Here is a 15,716-nt window from a genome sequence, read left to right as displayed (position 1 = left end):
GACTTTGTAATTCTGGGTTATCAAGTGTAGACTGACGGGATCTGAATGCTTGGAAATGTTGCATGTAGTAAAACTAAAGACTATGTTCACACCGCAAGTCTTAATGCTTAATTCGGATTTTTTTCTCAGATCCGATTTTTTTGTTTGGGTGTTCACGTTACCTTTTTAAAATGTGGCCTGTATCAGATTCCAGTGTGAACTGTTTGCGGTTTCGAACTGACCGCATGCGCAAAAGAACTAACAATGACATCAGACGCAGCACGCTGTTGCACTGAAGTTCGGGAGGTTAGTAACCATTTTCGCTTTTATTTCAAAATGTTTGTGTAATGGCAGCCGTGACATTAATGAGCAGGTGCTGAGGAGGAGAAGAATGAAGAGAAAGAGAGCCAAATTGGCTATTTTGGCCTAACCCAAGATTTGGGCCACTTTTGCCTGCAGTCAGCTGTAGGCATATACGTTCACAGAAGTGTATTATGAATGTGTGGTTCTAATGACCATTGGCCACAAGAATTTTTTTTTAAAATTTTTGTTTTTTGAATTTTCATCTTAATGCAACGGTAGCAAACCAGCCTGTAGGCTACCAGTGCCCATACACTTTTAAGCCGAAGATACGCCTTTTAATCAACACGGCTGAATATTACGACGCTGAACTTGGAGATTATATATATATATATATATATATATACCCCCACAGATGCAGAATGGCTCGATTTTGCGATAAACACTGCCACCCAATGGCTGAAACGGGCATTTTTTAAAAGTGAAATCGAAACTTAAAGAGAACCGCAGCGAATGTGGAGCCAAGTTCAGCGTCGTCTGAATATTGCTGCTGACGTATTTAATTCCAGCACCGCCCGTCCAGCAGACATCAAGACATCGCGGAAGAAACCGTATCGCCTTGACAGTCAGAGCAGGTAAGACTCCTTTTTGTATGTTTTTGCACAAATAAATACATTGTTAATGGGATTATTATCTAGTTTTTAACTAGTTTAACAATTCTCCATGCGGGAACAGAGGCGAAACGTTGGTCTTAATTTGTTGTGAAGTAGCCTAAAAGTACAACGCGCGTTAACTGTAGTGAAGTGCATTATCTTCTAAATAAAACCGGGCAGCAAATTAAACTGCCTACATTAACTTTATGTGAACGGAAGTATTAATATACATTAATGAGTTTTTTTTTTTTTTTTTTCACAACTCACATTTGGCTAATTAGTAGTATGTACATGTTTGAATGTCATGATAGGTTGACTTAGGGCGTTTTCACACATGAAAGTCCGGACCAAGGTTCATGTTTTTGTTACATTGTCTACATTTGATCCGGTAAGTTTTGGTTTCACACTGCAGTTATGCAAGCGCACTAAAGATCTATACGTGACAAAACTACGTCCTGCCGTCATCACATACGTGAGCTGCGTCTCCAGATACTTATAATTGATTGGTTTGTAGACAGGCTTCCCCGTCCTCTCGTCTCCTCTCTCTGTGTCGGAGTTTTTTCAGCTGACTGCTGCTCTCCTCTACTGCCGCGGCTCTTTTTGTTTTGTTGTGATGTTGAGAAGCAAGACACTGGAACTTTCTGGAGAATTTATTCAGAGACAAACGGAAACCTACACTGTACATTTACTACCACTTAACAAATAAAATGCTGATGTATTCTCTGCTCTGATAGCCGACAGCTGTCTGCTCTGAGCGCATTCACTCTCACTCTCTCATGTAGCCTCCACACTAAGCACCAAGCTATTCCTTAAAGGAGCTATTCCCCGGTCTTGTAACACAAGGAGAGCCTGCCAGAGCTTCTATTTGGTCCGAAAGTCTGAACCATCCAAAAAATGCTTTCACACTGTAAACGAACCGGACCATGGTTCAGTTTGGTCCGGACCGAGACCACCTCTTTTGGTCGGACCAAAATTTGGTCTTTTGATCCGGACCGTGGTCCGGGGGAGTTTTCACACCTGTAATTTTGGTTCGGATCAAACTGAAAAGTCCGAAAGTCCGGACCAAATGAGGAATGTGTGAAAACGCCCTTAGTTTCAGCAGGTTACAGCAACAAACTCACTGTCTTTGCACTCAATGAGGAAACCCTGGTCCTGTGCTGCTTATATTAATTTTGCAGTTGTTTGGGAGCACTAATAATTATTGTTACAAAGTATTGGGATACAGAGAACATGTTTCTACATACTGAGCAAACTCCAAATGTAAACACAATGGCGTTTAACCACTGTGCAAAATATGACTTCTTACTATAAGAAACCAAGTAGGTAGGCTTATTACCTTGAAAATGGACGCTGCTGAGGAGACTGAAAAGCTTCCTGATGGGCCACCGTTGCCTGCGTCATCCTGTCTATCCATGAAAAGTGATGCCTCCATGGAGATTCGTCATGACTTTGCTAAGGAAGCGCCTGATAGGTGAAGTCTGTTTTGTGGTAGATATAACCAATGACCTCCAACTACATTTCCATGAAAATAGATGCAGACACCTATTTAATGAGAATAAAATCTACTGACTTTTTACTTATCAGCTCGGCCAACTTTGAGCAATCGAACTTGCCTGCCTCATCCTGTGTGTCAATGAAAAGTGAAGCCTCCATGGAGAATCGTCGTGATTTCAGCAAGGAAGATACTGAGAGGTACATGGGTACAAGTCTTGTTTTTTTTAGTGATTGTTTTTATATTGTCAAACTTTATGATTTTTAATTTTATGTATATGATGTGGCTCTGGGGACTGAACCATCAACCCGCTGGTCCAACATTATGCTAATGATTATTGAAGGGGGGGTGCTAACACCACACCAACTTCAATTCTCCAATTTAACACATTCTCAAATTTAACCCTCTAGTTTCTAACTACTTAAGTCTCTATCCAGAAAAAAACACTTTTAAAGCTATTAAATATTATTTATTATTATTTAATAGCGATATTATATTCTATTATAGAACAAGTAGAGCCGACCGGGCAATCTGGTCAACTAGACATTTGCAACATGCTCAAATCAGCATGACGGCATACCCAAAGCCGTTTGAGCACACCTGGCACATCACTTTAAATATTATTCCACCATGTCTATGTCAACATTAGAGTTGAGTTAAAAATGTTTTCAGGAACCACAGTGGAACACACATTATATAAAGTAAAAAGGATATCAAGTTATTTGTAACCACACTCAAGTTAACTTTCACTGGATATGTTTGGATCAGCTGTTTCAAAAAGGTTTCAGCAGATCTCTTAGTAACGAGAGCTAGAAAAGCAGTTTGGTGTTTATATTTGCGGTAATTATTCAGTTTAGGAAATCCCACCATCTCTACAAAGTGAGTGCTAGCTCAAGTTGACTGGCTGATGTTATACAGGGGCAGGAAATTGTCTGTTCTCTGGGAGTATAGTATCTAAATCTATCCATGGAAAAAATTTTTTTTTTCAGCAGATGTATATAACAGGATAAAGCTAGCAAATCAGTTTGGTGTTTATTTGCTTTAATTCACTTTGGGAAATCCCACAATCTCTACAAAATGTTTGCTTAAGTTGGCTGGCTGACTAAAATCTTGCTTTTTTTTTTTTTAAAATTGAGAGCAAATTGCCCCACAATATGGATAACTTTTATTTAGTTGGTAACTGTTATACTGTATTATTACAATATTGCTTAATTAAAACTGTCTGAATTCCAACAAACTTGATTAATTTTAAAATAACTTTTAAAATGTATCTTAAGGGACCAACATGACTGTTCAGAATCAACGGAGATGGATGGAAATGCCATATTTAAGGTAGGCCGTGTCTGTGTCTGTTCACAATGTAACAAGGACTCCGTCTACGTGGAGGGTGCCAGTTTACTTAAGAGGAATTCAAACTGGTTCAAACCAGTCTGACTGCCTCCTTACCCTCAAGTGTCAGTTCCTTAAGTGTGAATACATGCATTACTTATGTGTGTGTGTGTGTGTGTGTGTGATTTTGCCCAACAGCCATTCTTTTAAGATGACTTTCCTCTACAGTACTAGTGAATATTCCTAACAAATATTTAAGTTGTTTTTTGAATAAATTGGTCACAGTTTAACTTGGATGTGAATCTACTGTCTAAAAGCTTTGCTCATTCATTTCCTCCCATCGCAGTTGGTGGAAGAACACAGCAACAACATTTTGCTGAGTGAGCTGAGAAGGTATAAAAGGCTGCTCTTTCCACATCTATCACAACCTGAGAGTGAAAAGCATGATGAAGACAGGTTGACTACTGAAGATAAAAATCAAGACAGCAGTGCCAGTGAGGGTGTTCTGAAGATCACACTGCATGTCTTAAAGGAAATGGGCCAAAGAGAGCTTGCTAACATACTGGAGAAACGTAAGTACAAAAGGTAGGAACAAATAAAGTATGTAGCCAGGGTTGTTGTGCCATATTTATGCTATTATCCTATTTCTATATTTAGAAAATGTATGTTTGCCTCTAACTGTTGAGGGAAGAACAAAAATATAATTTTACTACTGAAATAAATGCCTCAATATTGTTTCTTTTTAAACCAGACGTTTATGGTGAGCTTGACGTCTGCCAGCGCAAACTCCGACACAAACTGAAAAAGTTTGAATACATTTATGAGGGTGTGGCACAGCATGGGACCCAGACACTTCTTAACAAGGTGTACACTAAGCTGTACTTCATAGAGGGAGCTGGTGGAGCTGTCAATAATGAACATGAGATCAGGCAGGTTGAGGCTGCAACCAGGAGACGAGCAACTGAAGACAAGCCAATCAAATGTCAAGATATTTTTAGGCCTATGCTCGGACAAGACCGATTCATCAGAACCGTTCTGACTAAAGGAATTTCTGGCATTGGAAAAACAATCTCTGTGCAGAAGTTTAATCTGGAATGGGCAGAGGGACGAGCTAACCAGGATATCCAGCTGCTGATTAATCTTCCGTTTCGAGAGCTGAATCTGATGAAGACACAACACTTCACACTGACGCAGCTTCTTCATCATTTTCTCACGGAGGCAAAAGAATCCGGAATTTCAGATTTTGGCAAGTACAAGCTTGTGCTGATATTTGATGGGCTAGATGAGTGTCGGCTTCCCCTGGACTTTGACCACAACGAGCCCTGCCGCAGTGCCTCAGAGCCAGTTCCAGTGGATGCACTCCTGACAAATCTCTTCCAGGGGAACATGCTGCCCTCTGCGCATGTCTGGATTACCTCCAGGCCTGCTGCTGCAACTCGCATCCCAGTTGATCTCGTTGAACGTGTGACGGAGATCCGAGGGTTCAACGACCCCCAGAAGGAAGAATACTTCAGGAAAAAAATCTCCGATGAAAACATGGCCAGTAGAGTCATCTCGCACGTTAAGGCAACCAGGAGCCTCCATATCATGTGTCACATACCAGTCTTCAGTTGGATATCCGCCACTGTTCTGCAGAGGCTTTTGGAAGAAACGGAAAAGAGAGAGGATGCGGTCAAAGGAGCAATGCCTAAAACTCTGACCCAAATGTACACACACTTCCTGATTTACAACTCATTGATCAGAACACAAAAGTATCCAACGTGCCAAGAGGCATCTGAAATGCAGTCCCAGGTGAAAATGGATGAAGAGATTATCTTGAAGCTTGGAAAACTGGCCTTCGAGCACCTGGTGAAAGGCAACATGATCTTCTATGAGAATGAACTGAATGAGTACAACATCAACGTCGCTGATGCTGCAATATATTCAGGAGTGTTCACACAGATCTCAGAGAATGATTTTGGATTTCACCTGGAGAGGGTGTACTGCTTTGTGCATCTCAGCATTCAGGAGTTTTTTGCCGCAGTGTACGTTTTCCACACATTCGTCCACTTCAATCAGAACTTGTTGGAACCACAAGAAAGCAGCGCTGCCCAGGAGGCTCCCAGCGACGCTACCAACCTTCTCAAGAGTGCAGTGGATAAGGCCTTGCAGAGTGAGAACGGACACCTGGATCTTTTTCTGCGTTTCCTTCTCGGCCTCTCACAGACATCCAATCGGACGTTGTTGAAGAGCGTTGTGACCACAGTGGGGAGCAGTTCACAGAGAAATGAGGGAATTGTCGAGTACATCAAGGAGAAGATCAGGCAAAATCTCTCCCCAGAAAGATGCATCAATCTCTTCCACTGCCTCAGTGAGCTGAATGATCAGTCTCTTCTGGAGGAAATCCAGAACTACCTGAGCTCTGGTAGTTTGTCAGAGATCCAGCTGTCCCCTTCACAGTGGTCTGCTCTGGTCTTTGTGTTGCTGACCTCAAAGAAAGAGTTGGATGAGTTTGACTTGAGGAAATATTCAAGATCAGAGGAGGGGCTTCTGAGGCTGTTACCAGTGATCAAAGAATCCAGAGTAGCCATGTGAGTAAAGTGATAGCCTCTACACCTCATGTAATGCACTTTTTTTTTTTTTTTTTTTTTTTTTTTTAAATACTGTACTTAAAAATTGTTTACACTTGCAGGTAACTTGATGTGATAATCGACTGAGGTCATATTGTACAGTTATGTGAGGTTATTGTAAAGGTGCTACGTGTAGCATTTTGCGACCTTTGTGTCATGTATGATCGTATTGTGGGAGCTGTGTATGAGGCCATGCTTTACCTATTCTAATGAAAGACACCGCATCAAGCCAGGGTGAAATAAGTGTGTAGCGGTTCATCATGCTGATGCTAAGAATGTTTTTAAGGCCTGGGTCCGGGCAGGCAAGCTCAGAGAGGGGCCTGTCCTGGAACTCAAAGCTTACTAATGCTTGGTATAAATATGCACTCATGGCAAGAAATAAGAGTGGACTCTGTGGTTGAAAAGCTCCTTCGTAATGATGTTACTGGCTTCTGGAGGTAGGTGAGAGCTTTAAACCGGGACAGTACATCGTTACCATATTACATAAAGGGAGTCTGGAGCTGATCACGTAGCGGAATTGTGGAGACGTTACTTTGCTCTATTTAAATGTGTAAAAGTGAGCCCCACAAAGTTGGCCATATTGTCAAAATAAAGCGGTGGAAATTGAGGCCAACGGTCTATCAAGCTATTACACAGCTAGCTGATAATAAAGCAAGCGGTTCAGACCAAATTACTGCAGAGCACCTGAAGCCGGCCAGCCCAAGGTTGCAGCTCTTCTTGCCATTTGTTAAACTGGCTTTATGACCCATGGTCTTTATACCAGACTCTCTGTTGTCCGTTACTCTGGTGCCTGTCATTAAGGACAAAGTGGGCAAGGCCGGGAGCATGGATAATTATAGACCAATCGCTTTAGCTAGTGTATTATCAAAAGTTCTGGAAAGAATTTGATTAGGTTGTGTTTATTTGTACATTTTAGACAACCAGTTTGGCCTCAAGGCCAAGCATGGTTATGATCTATGTATTTATGCACTAAAGGAAATGGTAGAAACCTAATCGACAAAATTCCTTTAGTTTTTATTGATGCCTCCAAGGCTTTGACAGTTAGTAGGCTTGTTCGAGATGAGCCAGGTCTGCGTAGAATCGATCACCGGCGATTGCCACCCAATGCATGCCGGTTAGATTTGTGTCCGACTTGATCCCGACTTCCTCTGACGTCATGCACACGTGGGCAACGATAACCTCACAAGCTCAAGGCGGCCGCAGGTTTGAGACGCAGGCAGCGCAGTTGCTTTTCACCGACTGCAAGACCCAGGCAGACTCAGGGCATGCTGGGAAACGCCGGCCTCTCGGCTGATCTAACAGCTGATTGGTTCAGAATCGACTCAACAGGATGACGTTTTATATAATAAAAAATAGGGCTGTCGGCATTAACGCGTTAATCGCAATGCGATTGAGGGCCGAGCATAACGCGTTAATTTTATTTAATTGCATGCTGCCATTTATTAATTTATTTTACACTTCACTCGGCTTTGCGTCGTGCCTAACAGGCTACTATTTTGACCCTTTGCCGCACCTTTACTTATCATCAAGCTGCCATGCTTCCTCGTAACACATCCTACTGCTGCAGGCATGATGGAGAAAGACAGCAGCAACACAATTCTGAATGGAGCTTTTTATTTTCCAAAACTCCCGGACGGCTCAGAAGTCGAAAGCCATCTGCACATTGTGTTAAGCCGAATTAAAATATCACCGAATCACATCAAGCTTGAGCTACCACCTACGAGCTAAGCATAGTACAGTTAACCTGACTGGAGAGTGCTACTTTGCCGACCTGCGGATGAAACCAAATCCCAAAAAAATGGCTATAGCTCTTGCGAAATGGGTGGCAACTAACTGCAGACCTGTCAGCATCGTAGAAGACTCAGGTCTTAAAGACGTACTACGGTTGGCATGTTCTGACCCGTCTCATTGCCGTCAAGGGGGACAGTAGTTTCACGCATACACAGCCTGTATGACACGGAGAAAGCAGCCCAACTGGAACTGCTGCAAAGTGCAAACGCTGTCTCATTAACCGGTGATCACTGGACGTCAGTGAATAATTAAAATTATTTAGGAGTTACTGCACACTATATTGACTCTGGATTCAAATGTGTGACTAGATTCACATATTTTTCTTTTGTTTACAGTAAATAAGTAAATAAGTAAAAAAATAAACAAATACAAATCTTAAAGTCAACTTCATAAAGTAACTTTCTTTGCATTCATTTGATTCCCAATCAAGATACACTGGTAAGAATTGCTTTCCATTGTTAATATGAACTTAAAGCGTAACTCTCGCCAAAATGCAACCTAGGGTCTTTTTGTGAATGTACCCGAGTCAAACTTTCGTTTAAAAGCATATTTAGGACAGAAGCGTCACTTAAGATTTACCGTATTCTCATTTTTCGGTCAAATGGCCTTTTGAATGGGAGTGTTAGGGGCACTTTTATGCTAGCCTCAAAATAGCTATTTTTAAAACACTAAGAAGGCTCGACACAACATGAGACTTTGCTCCAAGTATGACCAGGAGTTCTACACATTAACGAAAGCTTTGACAACATTGTGTACCCAGAGTTTACTAAAAGGTTTTGAGCAACTCACTATAGCTGTAATTTTGAAATTGAGCGGAAGGGGTGTGCCCAACAGTATAATTAGGATCCTAGCTTATTGGTATACCATTCAGAGCATGCCGATAAATGGGGGAATGCAGTCTCTGCTCCTTTCAGTGTTGGTAATGGAGTCTGTCTTTAATATCCACATGGATGACCTGTCTGATCAGCTAAAAGTGTGTCAAACAGGATCTGTCTGGGCAAGTGCTGTTTGTTGTAAAATGAAATATGTGGGTCACTAACGGATCAAATGTCTGATGACATGTATAGGCAGCGCTGCATGTTATAAACTTGGCACAAAAAGTAAGGAAATTTGTGTTTAGATTATTTCTCTGTGGTAACAATGCTTTTTGGCAATAAATCTTATACTGTTGGAAAGCCTGTTTAGTTCTTTCAAATGGTGCCGCATTTGTAAGGAACATGCATTTGTGGGATGAGCAGCAGCGCTGAGTATGGGGGTTGCGCCCATGAAAAATGAGGAGGAGCAGCATGAGGAGGAGGTGCCAGGCTGTTGTGGCTGTGTATGGTTCTTCCACACATTACTGAGGCTCCTGTTTGTGAAATGAATAAACTGTTAAATTGCCAATATGTCTTGTTTCTTCAAACTTCAGTCATCCAAACACCAAACGAGTCAATAGCAGAATAAGCTGTTTGGCATTGACAGAGAAGATTTGGCAAATTTTTCATGGGCGCAACCCACATACTCAGCACTGCTGCTCATTCCACAAATGCATGTTCCTTACAAATGGGGCACTGTTAGAAAGGGAACTAAACAGGCTTTCCAACGGTATAAGATTTATTGCCAAAAAGCATTGTTACCACAGAGAAATAATCTACCAAACACAAATTCCCTTACTTTTTTTGCTAAATTTATATACAGTACAAGCTAACATGCTGGCTAGGAAGTTGTAATGGGAAGATAAACCCCTTTAGAGCATATTGTACTCCTTACACGGCCCCCCTTCTAGGCCAAGTTTAAAAAGGCGAGCTTCAACAAGCTATGGGTCGCTTACAATGACTTATATTGCTCAGGAAAACCAAGGGGGTGTAGTGAGTGAGTTCTGTCATGCTTGAGTCAACACATTCTCTGCTTTTCTAAAGGAAGGATGTATAAATGTATCTGTCGTCTGAATGCTTCTTGTAATTCCGTCATTGTCAACGGTCTGATCCTAGATCAGTGCTGTGCGATACCTGTCACCTTTGTGGGAACACTGGTATAGCTCTTTTTTTTTTATGTGTCTGTAGTCTTCCTTTTATTGCGTTTTTATTATTAAATGAACCTCGAGTCTAATACTAAAGCTATCTAAAAACATTTGAGTTGAAAAATAAGGCAATGCAGTAACAGAATCTTGATTTTATGTTTAAACAGTGCTGCCTAGTTTAAAAGTTTAACCGACGTTTACGAGCTGCGTTTGGAGACTGCAATTGCTATTAGGACTGACAGGCAGAGGAACATCATTATTTTCAGTAATCTGTCTCATGCAGTATTGTCAGGATACAGTGACAGTTTCAGCAAATATAACCTTTGAAATATAAGTTACACACCAAACATTTTTTTTTTTTTTTTTAAAGCGTTTAGATCTTGAGGTTTTCTGCAGTAAAGCAGTCCAGCAGATGAACCTGTTAAACTTGAACTAGGGGAAATCAAATAGTGAGGAGGCTGAAGATTTTAGATGTCTCATTCCTTTTATGGTTATATTTTACAATTAAACATTCAGCTGATTATGCTAATGTTTTGTGTTTTTTTTTTTTTTTTTTCATTTTGAAGACTCAAAGAATGCAACCTCACAGAGAAATGCTGTGAAGCGCTTGGAGCAGTTCTAAGCAGTTCATGTGTGAAAGAGTTGGACCTGAGTGATAATGATCTGCAAGACTCAGGAGTAGAACTCTTGTCTGCTGGACTGGCAAGTCCAACGTGTCATCTGGAAAAACTGAGGTTTGTGAAGAAGTGCTGAAGCGGGGATGATCAGTTAAAACAAGCTTAACACATGGCCCATTCTAACCTATTTTTGGTGATAAGATTTTGTATTTCATTCTGTGAATTACAGTAAATGGGTTAATTTTCAATTTCAGGCTGCCGTTCTGTGGAATCACAGAGGTTGGCTGTGGCTTTTTGGCTAGTGCTCTGAGGACCAATCCCACCCACCTGAAGGAGCTGGATCTGAGTTACAATCATCCGGGGCAGCTGGGGATGGAGCTGCTGTCCTGTTTACAGAGGGACATGGAACACCTCACTGTCAGGTATGGCTTTAGGTTAAATGTCAAGTTTTTATTTTGGTTCTGTAAACTTAACTTTTTTTACATTTCAAATGTCATAAATTTTTTCCGTAGCTCTAACAACAATGCTGAGTGCTACTTAAAATCGGCTCTGAAGAAATGTAAGTTTTTTTTTTTTTTTTTTTTTTTACATTTTTTAACAAATCAATGGTTATTTCAACACAGGCAGTTAAGCTGTCCATCCTTTTTAAAATGGGTGTAAATGAAAATGTCATGGAAAATGTTTTAGGTACTGGACAACTTTTTTTTATATTTTTAATGTTTCCTGTTTGTGTTTCTGTTGGTGTTTCATCAGATACATGTGAGCTTACGCTGGATGTGAAAACTGCCAATTCATACTTGTCTATTTCTGAAGATGACAAAAAAATGACACGAATGGAAACAGCGCAGCCATACCTTGACAGCCCAGAGAGATTTACAGGCAGCTGGGGACAAGTTCTTTGTAAAGAGGGTCTTTCTGCTCGTTGCTACTGGGAAGCAGAGTGGACTGGGGACAAGACCGGTATAGGAGTGGCTTATAAAGGAATCAGCAGGAAAGCAGTCGGCAATGAGTCTGTCCTTGGCTACAATGATCAGTCCTGGAGTCTGCGCTACTGTCAAGGCAAATACACGGCCTGGTACAAGAGTGATTCATACGTATCTGTCCCCTACTCCAACTCCAAAAGGGTTGGGGTGTTCTTAGACTGGTCAGCTGGCACTCTGTCCTTCTACGCTGTATCATCAAACGCCATGACGCATCTGTATACGTTCCACGCCAAATTCTTCGAGCCTCTGTATCCAGGCTTCCGGCTGGGGTTTGCAGATACTTCATTAACTCTGTGCCAGCCAGAGAACCCCTAAATACTAGGGGTGTCACGATTTTAAATCGAAAATCGTTAAATATGAGCATTTGTTTAAAATCAGGATCCGCAATTTTTCCCCAGTATTTTTTCACTCCACCCCCGCCTACTTACTTGCACACAGTGTGTAAAAACACTCACGGTGTAGCTTACCAGCAGTAGCATGCAGGTAAAAGACACAGCGTAACGTTAGCTACAGATAGCCTGCAGCTGCACTTTTCCAGACACCGTGGCCGCACCGGAGTCATCAACATTTTTCCTTCCTGTGAGTTATGTAAACAAACCAACTGTAAAGCTGTGACAGGACTTGGTGCATTCAGATGCCCCTCGTTAAACCCATGGTGCATTCAATTGCACCTTGTAAACTAAAGTACCCTTCTGTCATCTAGTGGCTCTTATTGTGGAATTGCCGTCGCTGCTGGAAAAAAAGTAAATTGAAAGTCAAATCAAATAACCATGGATTTAGAGGATCGTGACACCCCTATAAAACATACATGGAATAAATGAAGGCAGGGGAAAATGCTAATTATGCAAACATTGTGGTGAACCTAAACTGATTTTAGATGGCCGTGTTTCAAACATGCGATTCATCTATATCAAATAAGTGTTCCTATTACTAGTTTTCTAGCAGAACTCTTCCTGGATGAGTTAAGTGTGTATTTGGTGGAAACCTTAATTAAAAAGTATCTTGGTTTTTATTTTCCATTAGTCTGAAAGGCTGCTTCTCCTCTGCGTTTAGAAATATAGTCATCACTTGGCTGTTTCCACCTAGCTAGCTAACAATACTCAAATGAAATGAGTAAAATGAATGGTATTGGATCATTCTGTTGTATGTTCTGTTCATTAAGCTTATGACCAATGTTTTTTTTTTTTTGAGTGTATAATTGTATAGTTATGTAATTATGATGATGATTGAAACAAAATTGACTTTCAAGGATGGACACCAAGTAATTAACTTATCACATTTATTTTCTGTAATTTTTCAACATTGAATCGTTAATCATATTTTCTAATGCATTTTAGTTGATTGCCAGGACAATTGTTATGTAGAAAATATCCAGTACAAGTTGAACAAGCATGTCAAGCCAAACAATGAAAAAAAGGACTCGTGTCAACATTCCTACTGTGTCTAAGCATATTGGCATTGGCTTTCATTTCAATATTTTATTCACTCATAAAAATACAGGCCAAACTACGAAACTAATTGCAGATAAAAAAAAAAAAAAAAGCAATTCACTCGTGTTATAAATTATTGTTGCTTAATTGTGGTGTCAGTGCAGAAGCATGAACTTGATTCCATTTCAAAACTCCAAATAAATGTGTTATAAAAATGTTTTTTTTGTTACAAATAAATCAGTTAGTTGAAATTGATTAGATCCTTTCCCTTTTAAAAAAAAAAGTCTTCTGTGTTGTGCTGGTCGTTCCTGTGGGTCAGTGTTCTGCAGATGCTTTGGCTGAGGAGAAAACACAGTGAAGACATCAGTACTTGTTGTTATTGTCAGGTACAAACTTCTTTAATTTGCATCAGAGTTGATTCATTTTTGATTTCATAGGCTTCCAGGAGATTTCACAAGCAAAAACTGCTCAAGAGAAAATGTTTTAAAGTTGGAAAAGCTGAAACCTGGAGAACTGCCTCAAACATTATTTGCAAAAACCAACTCATTTACAGGTGTTTGATCCATGTGATCTATACTGCAGTGAAATACTAGAAGCCGCACAAACCACTGTGCATTCATAGTCTGCAAGAATTAAATCAAGTTATTTTTTATTTTTTTTTCCCTCCATAAACGCACAACTCACGCCAACGCCACTTGCAAATAGAAGGCCGCCACATTTCACCAAAGCAGCTCTAGGATACGTGTCACCCAAAACAAATAAACCAGGACTGCACACAGATGTTTCAGAGACTTGAAACAAATGGGGAAGAAATTCCAAAACCAAACTACAGCATTTTTTGTTCTTACAGATTAATTTATTTTTCCTGTTCCAAACTCATGTGACCAAAAAATATCTGGGTAAACCAGAAAGTTTTTTTTTTTTTTTTTTTTTTTTTTAGAATCACTGGGGGCACAAACAAATTACATGTAAATTACTAGCAGATTTTTAGGGGTTAGAGTCCTCTTTGTCAACAATCTGTGCACATTCCTGACCAAAACTAAACCGCATACACTGACACATACAATACAATGAATCAACACCACCCAAATAGGGAAATGGCAGGTACCTGGACCAGACAAGCCACTCTGCTGACGCTGCAGCCACTCAGTCCCTGTACACCAGGGACAAATCACATGTTGCCTGTCTGAGATAGCAATCTAAGGTAGGTGTGTGTGTGTTTTTTGTCCTATCTTCGTGAGAATGGATTTGAGGTTTACAGGACAGTTCTACAAAGTGAGGCGGTTTTAGGGCTGACTTGTGACCTGTGATGGTTGATGCTTAGTTTAAGGGCTAGGGGATGCATTATGTTAATTAAGGTGTGAGTACACTAACCTGCGACCAGTTTGCTCTTGCGCGAGGCCTCGGAGGCCAGCGCGTGGGACACGTTCATGATCCTCTCCTGCTGCTGTAGAGCCGAGTCCAGCTCACCGAAGTCCAGAGGTGCAGACGGCTGTATGTTCTGATAACTGTTGAAAGACACAAACACTATAAACCAGGGGATTCACGAACAGCACACTGACTAGTATGCATTACCATTTAGGCCTTCATTTCCACCTGGGATATAGTAGATCTGTATTATACTTACACCCATGGCAGACATTTTGAACTCACTGTATATCAGTGCATTTGTCTCTATGAGCAGAACCAGAATCTTTAACTTCAAACATCTCCCCTTTGCATATTAACACTGTCCCAGTGTTTAAAGTAGATACCCCAAAACAGGAACAGTATCAACCCAACTCCAGTCTCGTTATTTGGGTGCGGTAGAGTCACCTAGATTTGGCCAGGAGGTTCTTGATGCGCTCGGCCCGGCGGGAGCGTTCCTCCAGCTCCTCTGGACTCGGAGGCTCATCGGGGTCAGACTCCACGTAGCGCTCCGGGATGGAAACTTTTCGCGGTTTGGACAGCTGCAGTGTTGGAGAGACGGGTAGTCAGTCTTAAAGTCCCATCATTTAGGGAACGCCATGGACAGATTCTCTCCAGTTTTAAGTAATTTGCTTAGTAATATTTGGTACATTTTCCATGACAGTTAAAAGACAGTTAATAGGGAGGAGCTGAAACTAAAGTTAAATCCTTTGTGAAAAAATCTAGCATGAATTTAAGAAGATGGTGATGGGAAAAAAAACAACTAAAAAATCAAGAAGGAATATAAGCTTTTCTCATAATTTGAAATCATTACATGTCATTTATAAAGTCAGTATAAAATGCACCGTTCCCCATTCACAATATACCTAACCTGTCATTTTGTAAATTTGCTTTTAAAGCTATAGTGCGTAGTTTCTGTCGCCCCCATGAGGAATTCTAAGTAATGACAACAACACTGCCGGCGTGTCCACATGATGCAAGCAAAAAGTGATGCAAGTCTGTTTAAACACCTGATGTGAAAGGCAAATTCCTGTGTTCGGAGTTACAGGCCTTGTCAAACAGACGGAGGGTTATGATTTCCCCCTTCAGTTCGATCAGTCTTTCATGTACTGTACATCTTTTCATGC

At 40.8% G+C, this 15,716-nt stretch overlaps 2 protein-coding genes across 10 annotated transcripts in view; one reads left to right on the top strand and one right to left on the bottom strand.

Annotated features, from left to right (window-relative positions):
- The first annotated feature begins 711 nt into the window (after positions 1–711).
- Positions 712–12,263, top strand: LOC116046820 (NLR family CARD domain-containing protein 3-like). Of its 3 annotated transcripts, XM_031295247.2 has the most exons (10): positions 713–914; positions 2,245–2,403; positions 2,517–2,624; positions 3,702–3,756; positions 4,100–4,325; positions 4,505–6,323; positions 10,719–10,886; positions 11,024–11,191; positions 11,282–11,328; positions 11,523–12,263. In XM_031295247.2, the coding sequence occupies exons 1-10, from the start codon at positions 793–795 to the stop codon at positions 12,065–12,067; spliced, it is 3,417 nt and encodes a 1,138-aa protein (XP_031151107.2). In that variant the 5' UTR covers positions 713–792; the 3' UTR covers positions 12,068–12,263. The 3 variants fall into 3 exon arrangements, with proteins under 3 accessions (XP_031151108.2, XP_031151107.2, XP_031151109.1); XM_031295248.2 differs by lacking the exon at positions 10,719–10,886 and having other exon boundaries at positions 712–914; XM_031295249.2 differs by lacking the exon at positions 713–914 and having other exon boundaries at positions 2,334–2,420.
- A 373-nt stretch (positions 12,264–12,636) lies between these two features.
- Positions 12,637–15,716, bottom strand: part of LOC116046819 (pleckstrin homology domain-containing family A member 7-like) — a 148,028-nt gene continuing 144,948 nt past the window's right edge. For 6 of the 7 annotated variants that reach the window (XM_031295240.2, XM_031295243.2, XM_036002695.1 and 3 more), the window contains 3 exons: positions 14,998–15,131; positions 14,557–14,690; positions 14,138–14,335 (listed from right to left, as the gene is read on the bottom strand). In XM_031295240.2, the coding sequence (XP_031151100.1) occupies positions 14,145–14,335; positions 14,557–14,690; positions 14,998–15,131 (459 nt within the window). In that variant the 3' untranslated portion in view covers positions 14,138–14,144. Of the gene's footprint in view, positions 13,521–14,137; positions 14,336–14,556; positions 14,691–14,997; positions 15,132–15,716 lie in introns of those variants that run through there. The other variant, XM_031295245.2, reaches the window with a different exon arrangement.

The sequence above is a fragment of the Sander lucioperca genome, chromosome 7 (genome assembly GCF_008315115.2).
Source record: "Sander lucioperca isolate FBNREF2018 chromosome 7, SLUC_FBN_1.2, whole genome shotgun sequence".
NCBI classification, from domain to species: Eukaryota; Metazoa; Chordata; class Actinopteri; order Perciformes; family Percidae; genus Sander; species Sander lucioperca.
The sequence above is the reverse complement of the archived record's forward strand: the minus strand, read 5'-3'. Positions and strand labels throughout refer to the sequence as shown.

Bases quoted from the DNA above. Each gene is read 5' to 3' on its own strand.
- LOC116046820 (XM_031295247.2), top strand. From the start codon at position 793: ATGTGGAGCCAAGTTCAGCGTCGTCTGAATATTGCTGCTGACGTATTT. The intron at 6,324-10,718 runs GTGAGTAAAGTG...TTCATTTTGAAG, and splicing joins AAAGAATCCAGAGTAGCCAT to ACTCAAAGAATGCAACCTCA. The intron at 11,192-11,281 runs GTATGGCTTTAG...TTTTTTCCGTAG, and splicing joins ATGGAACACCTCACTGTCAG to CTCTAACAACAATGCTGAGT.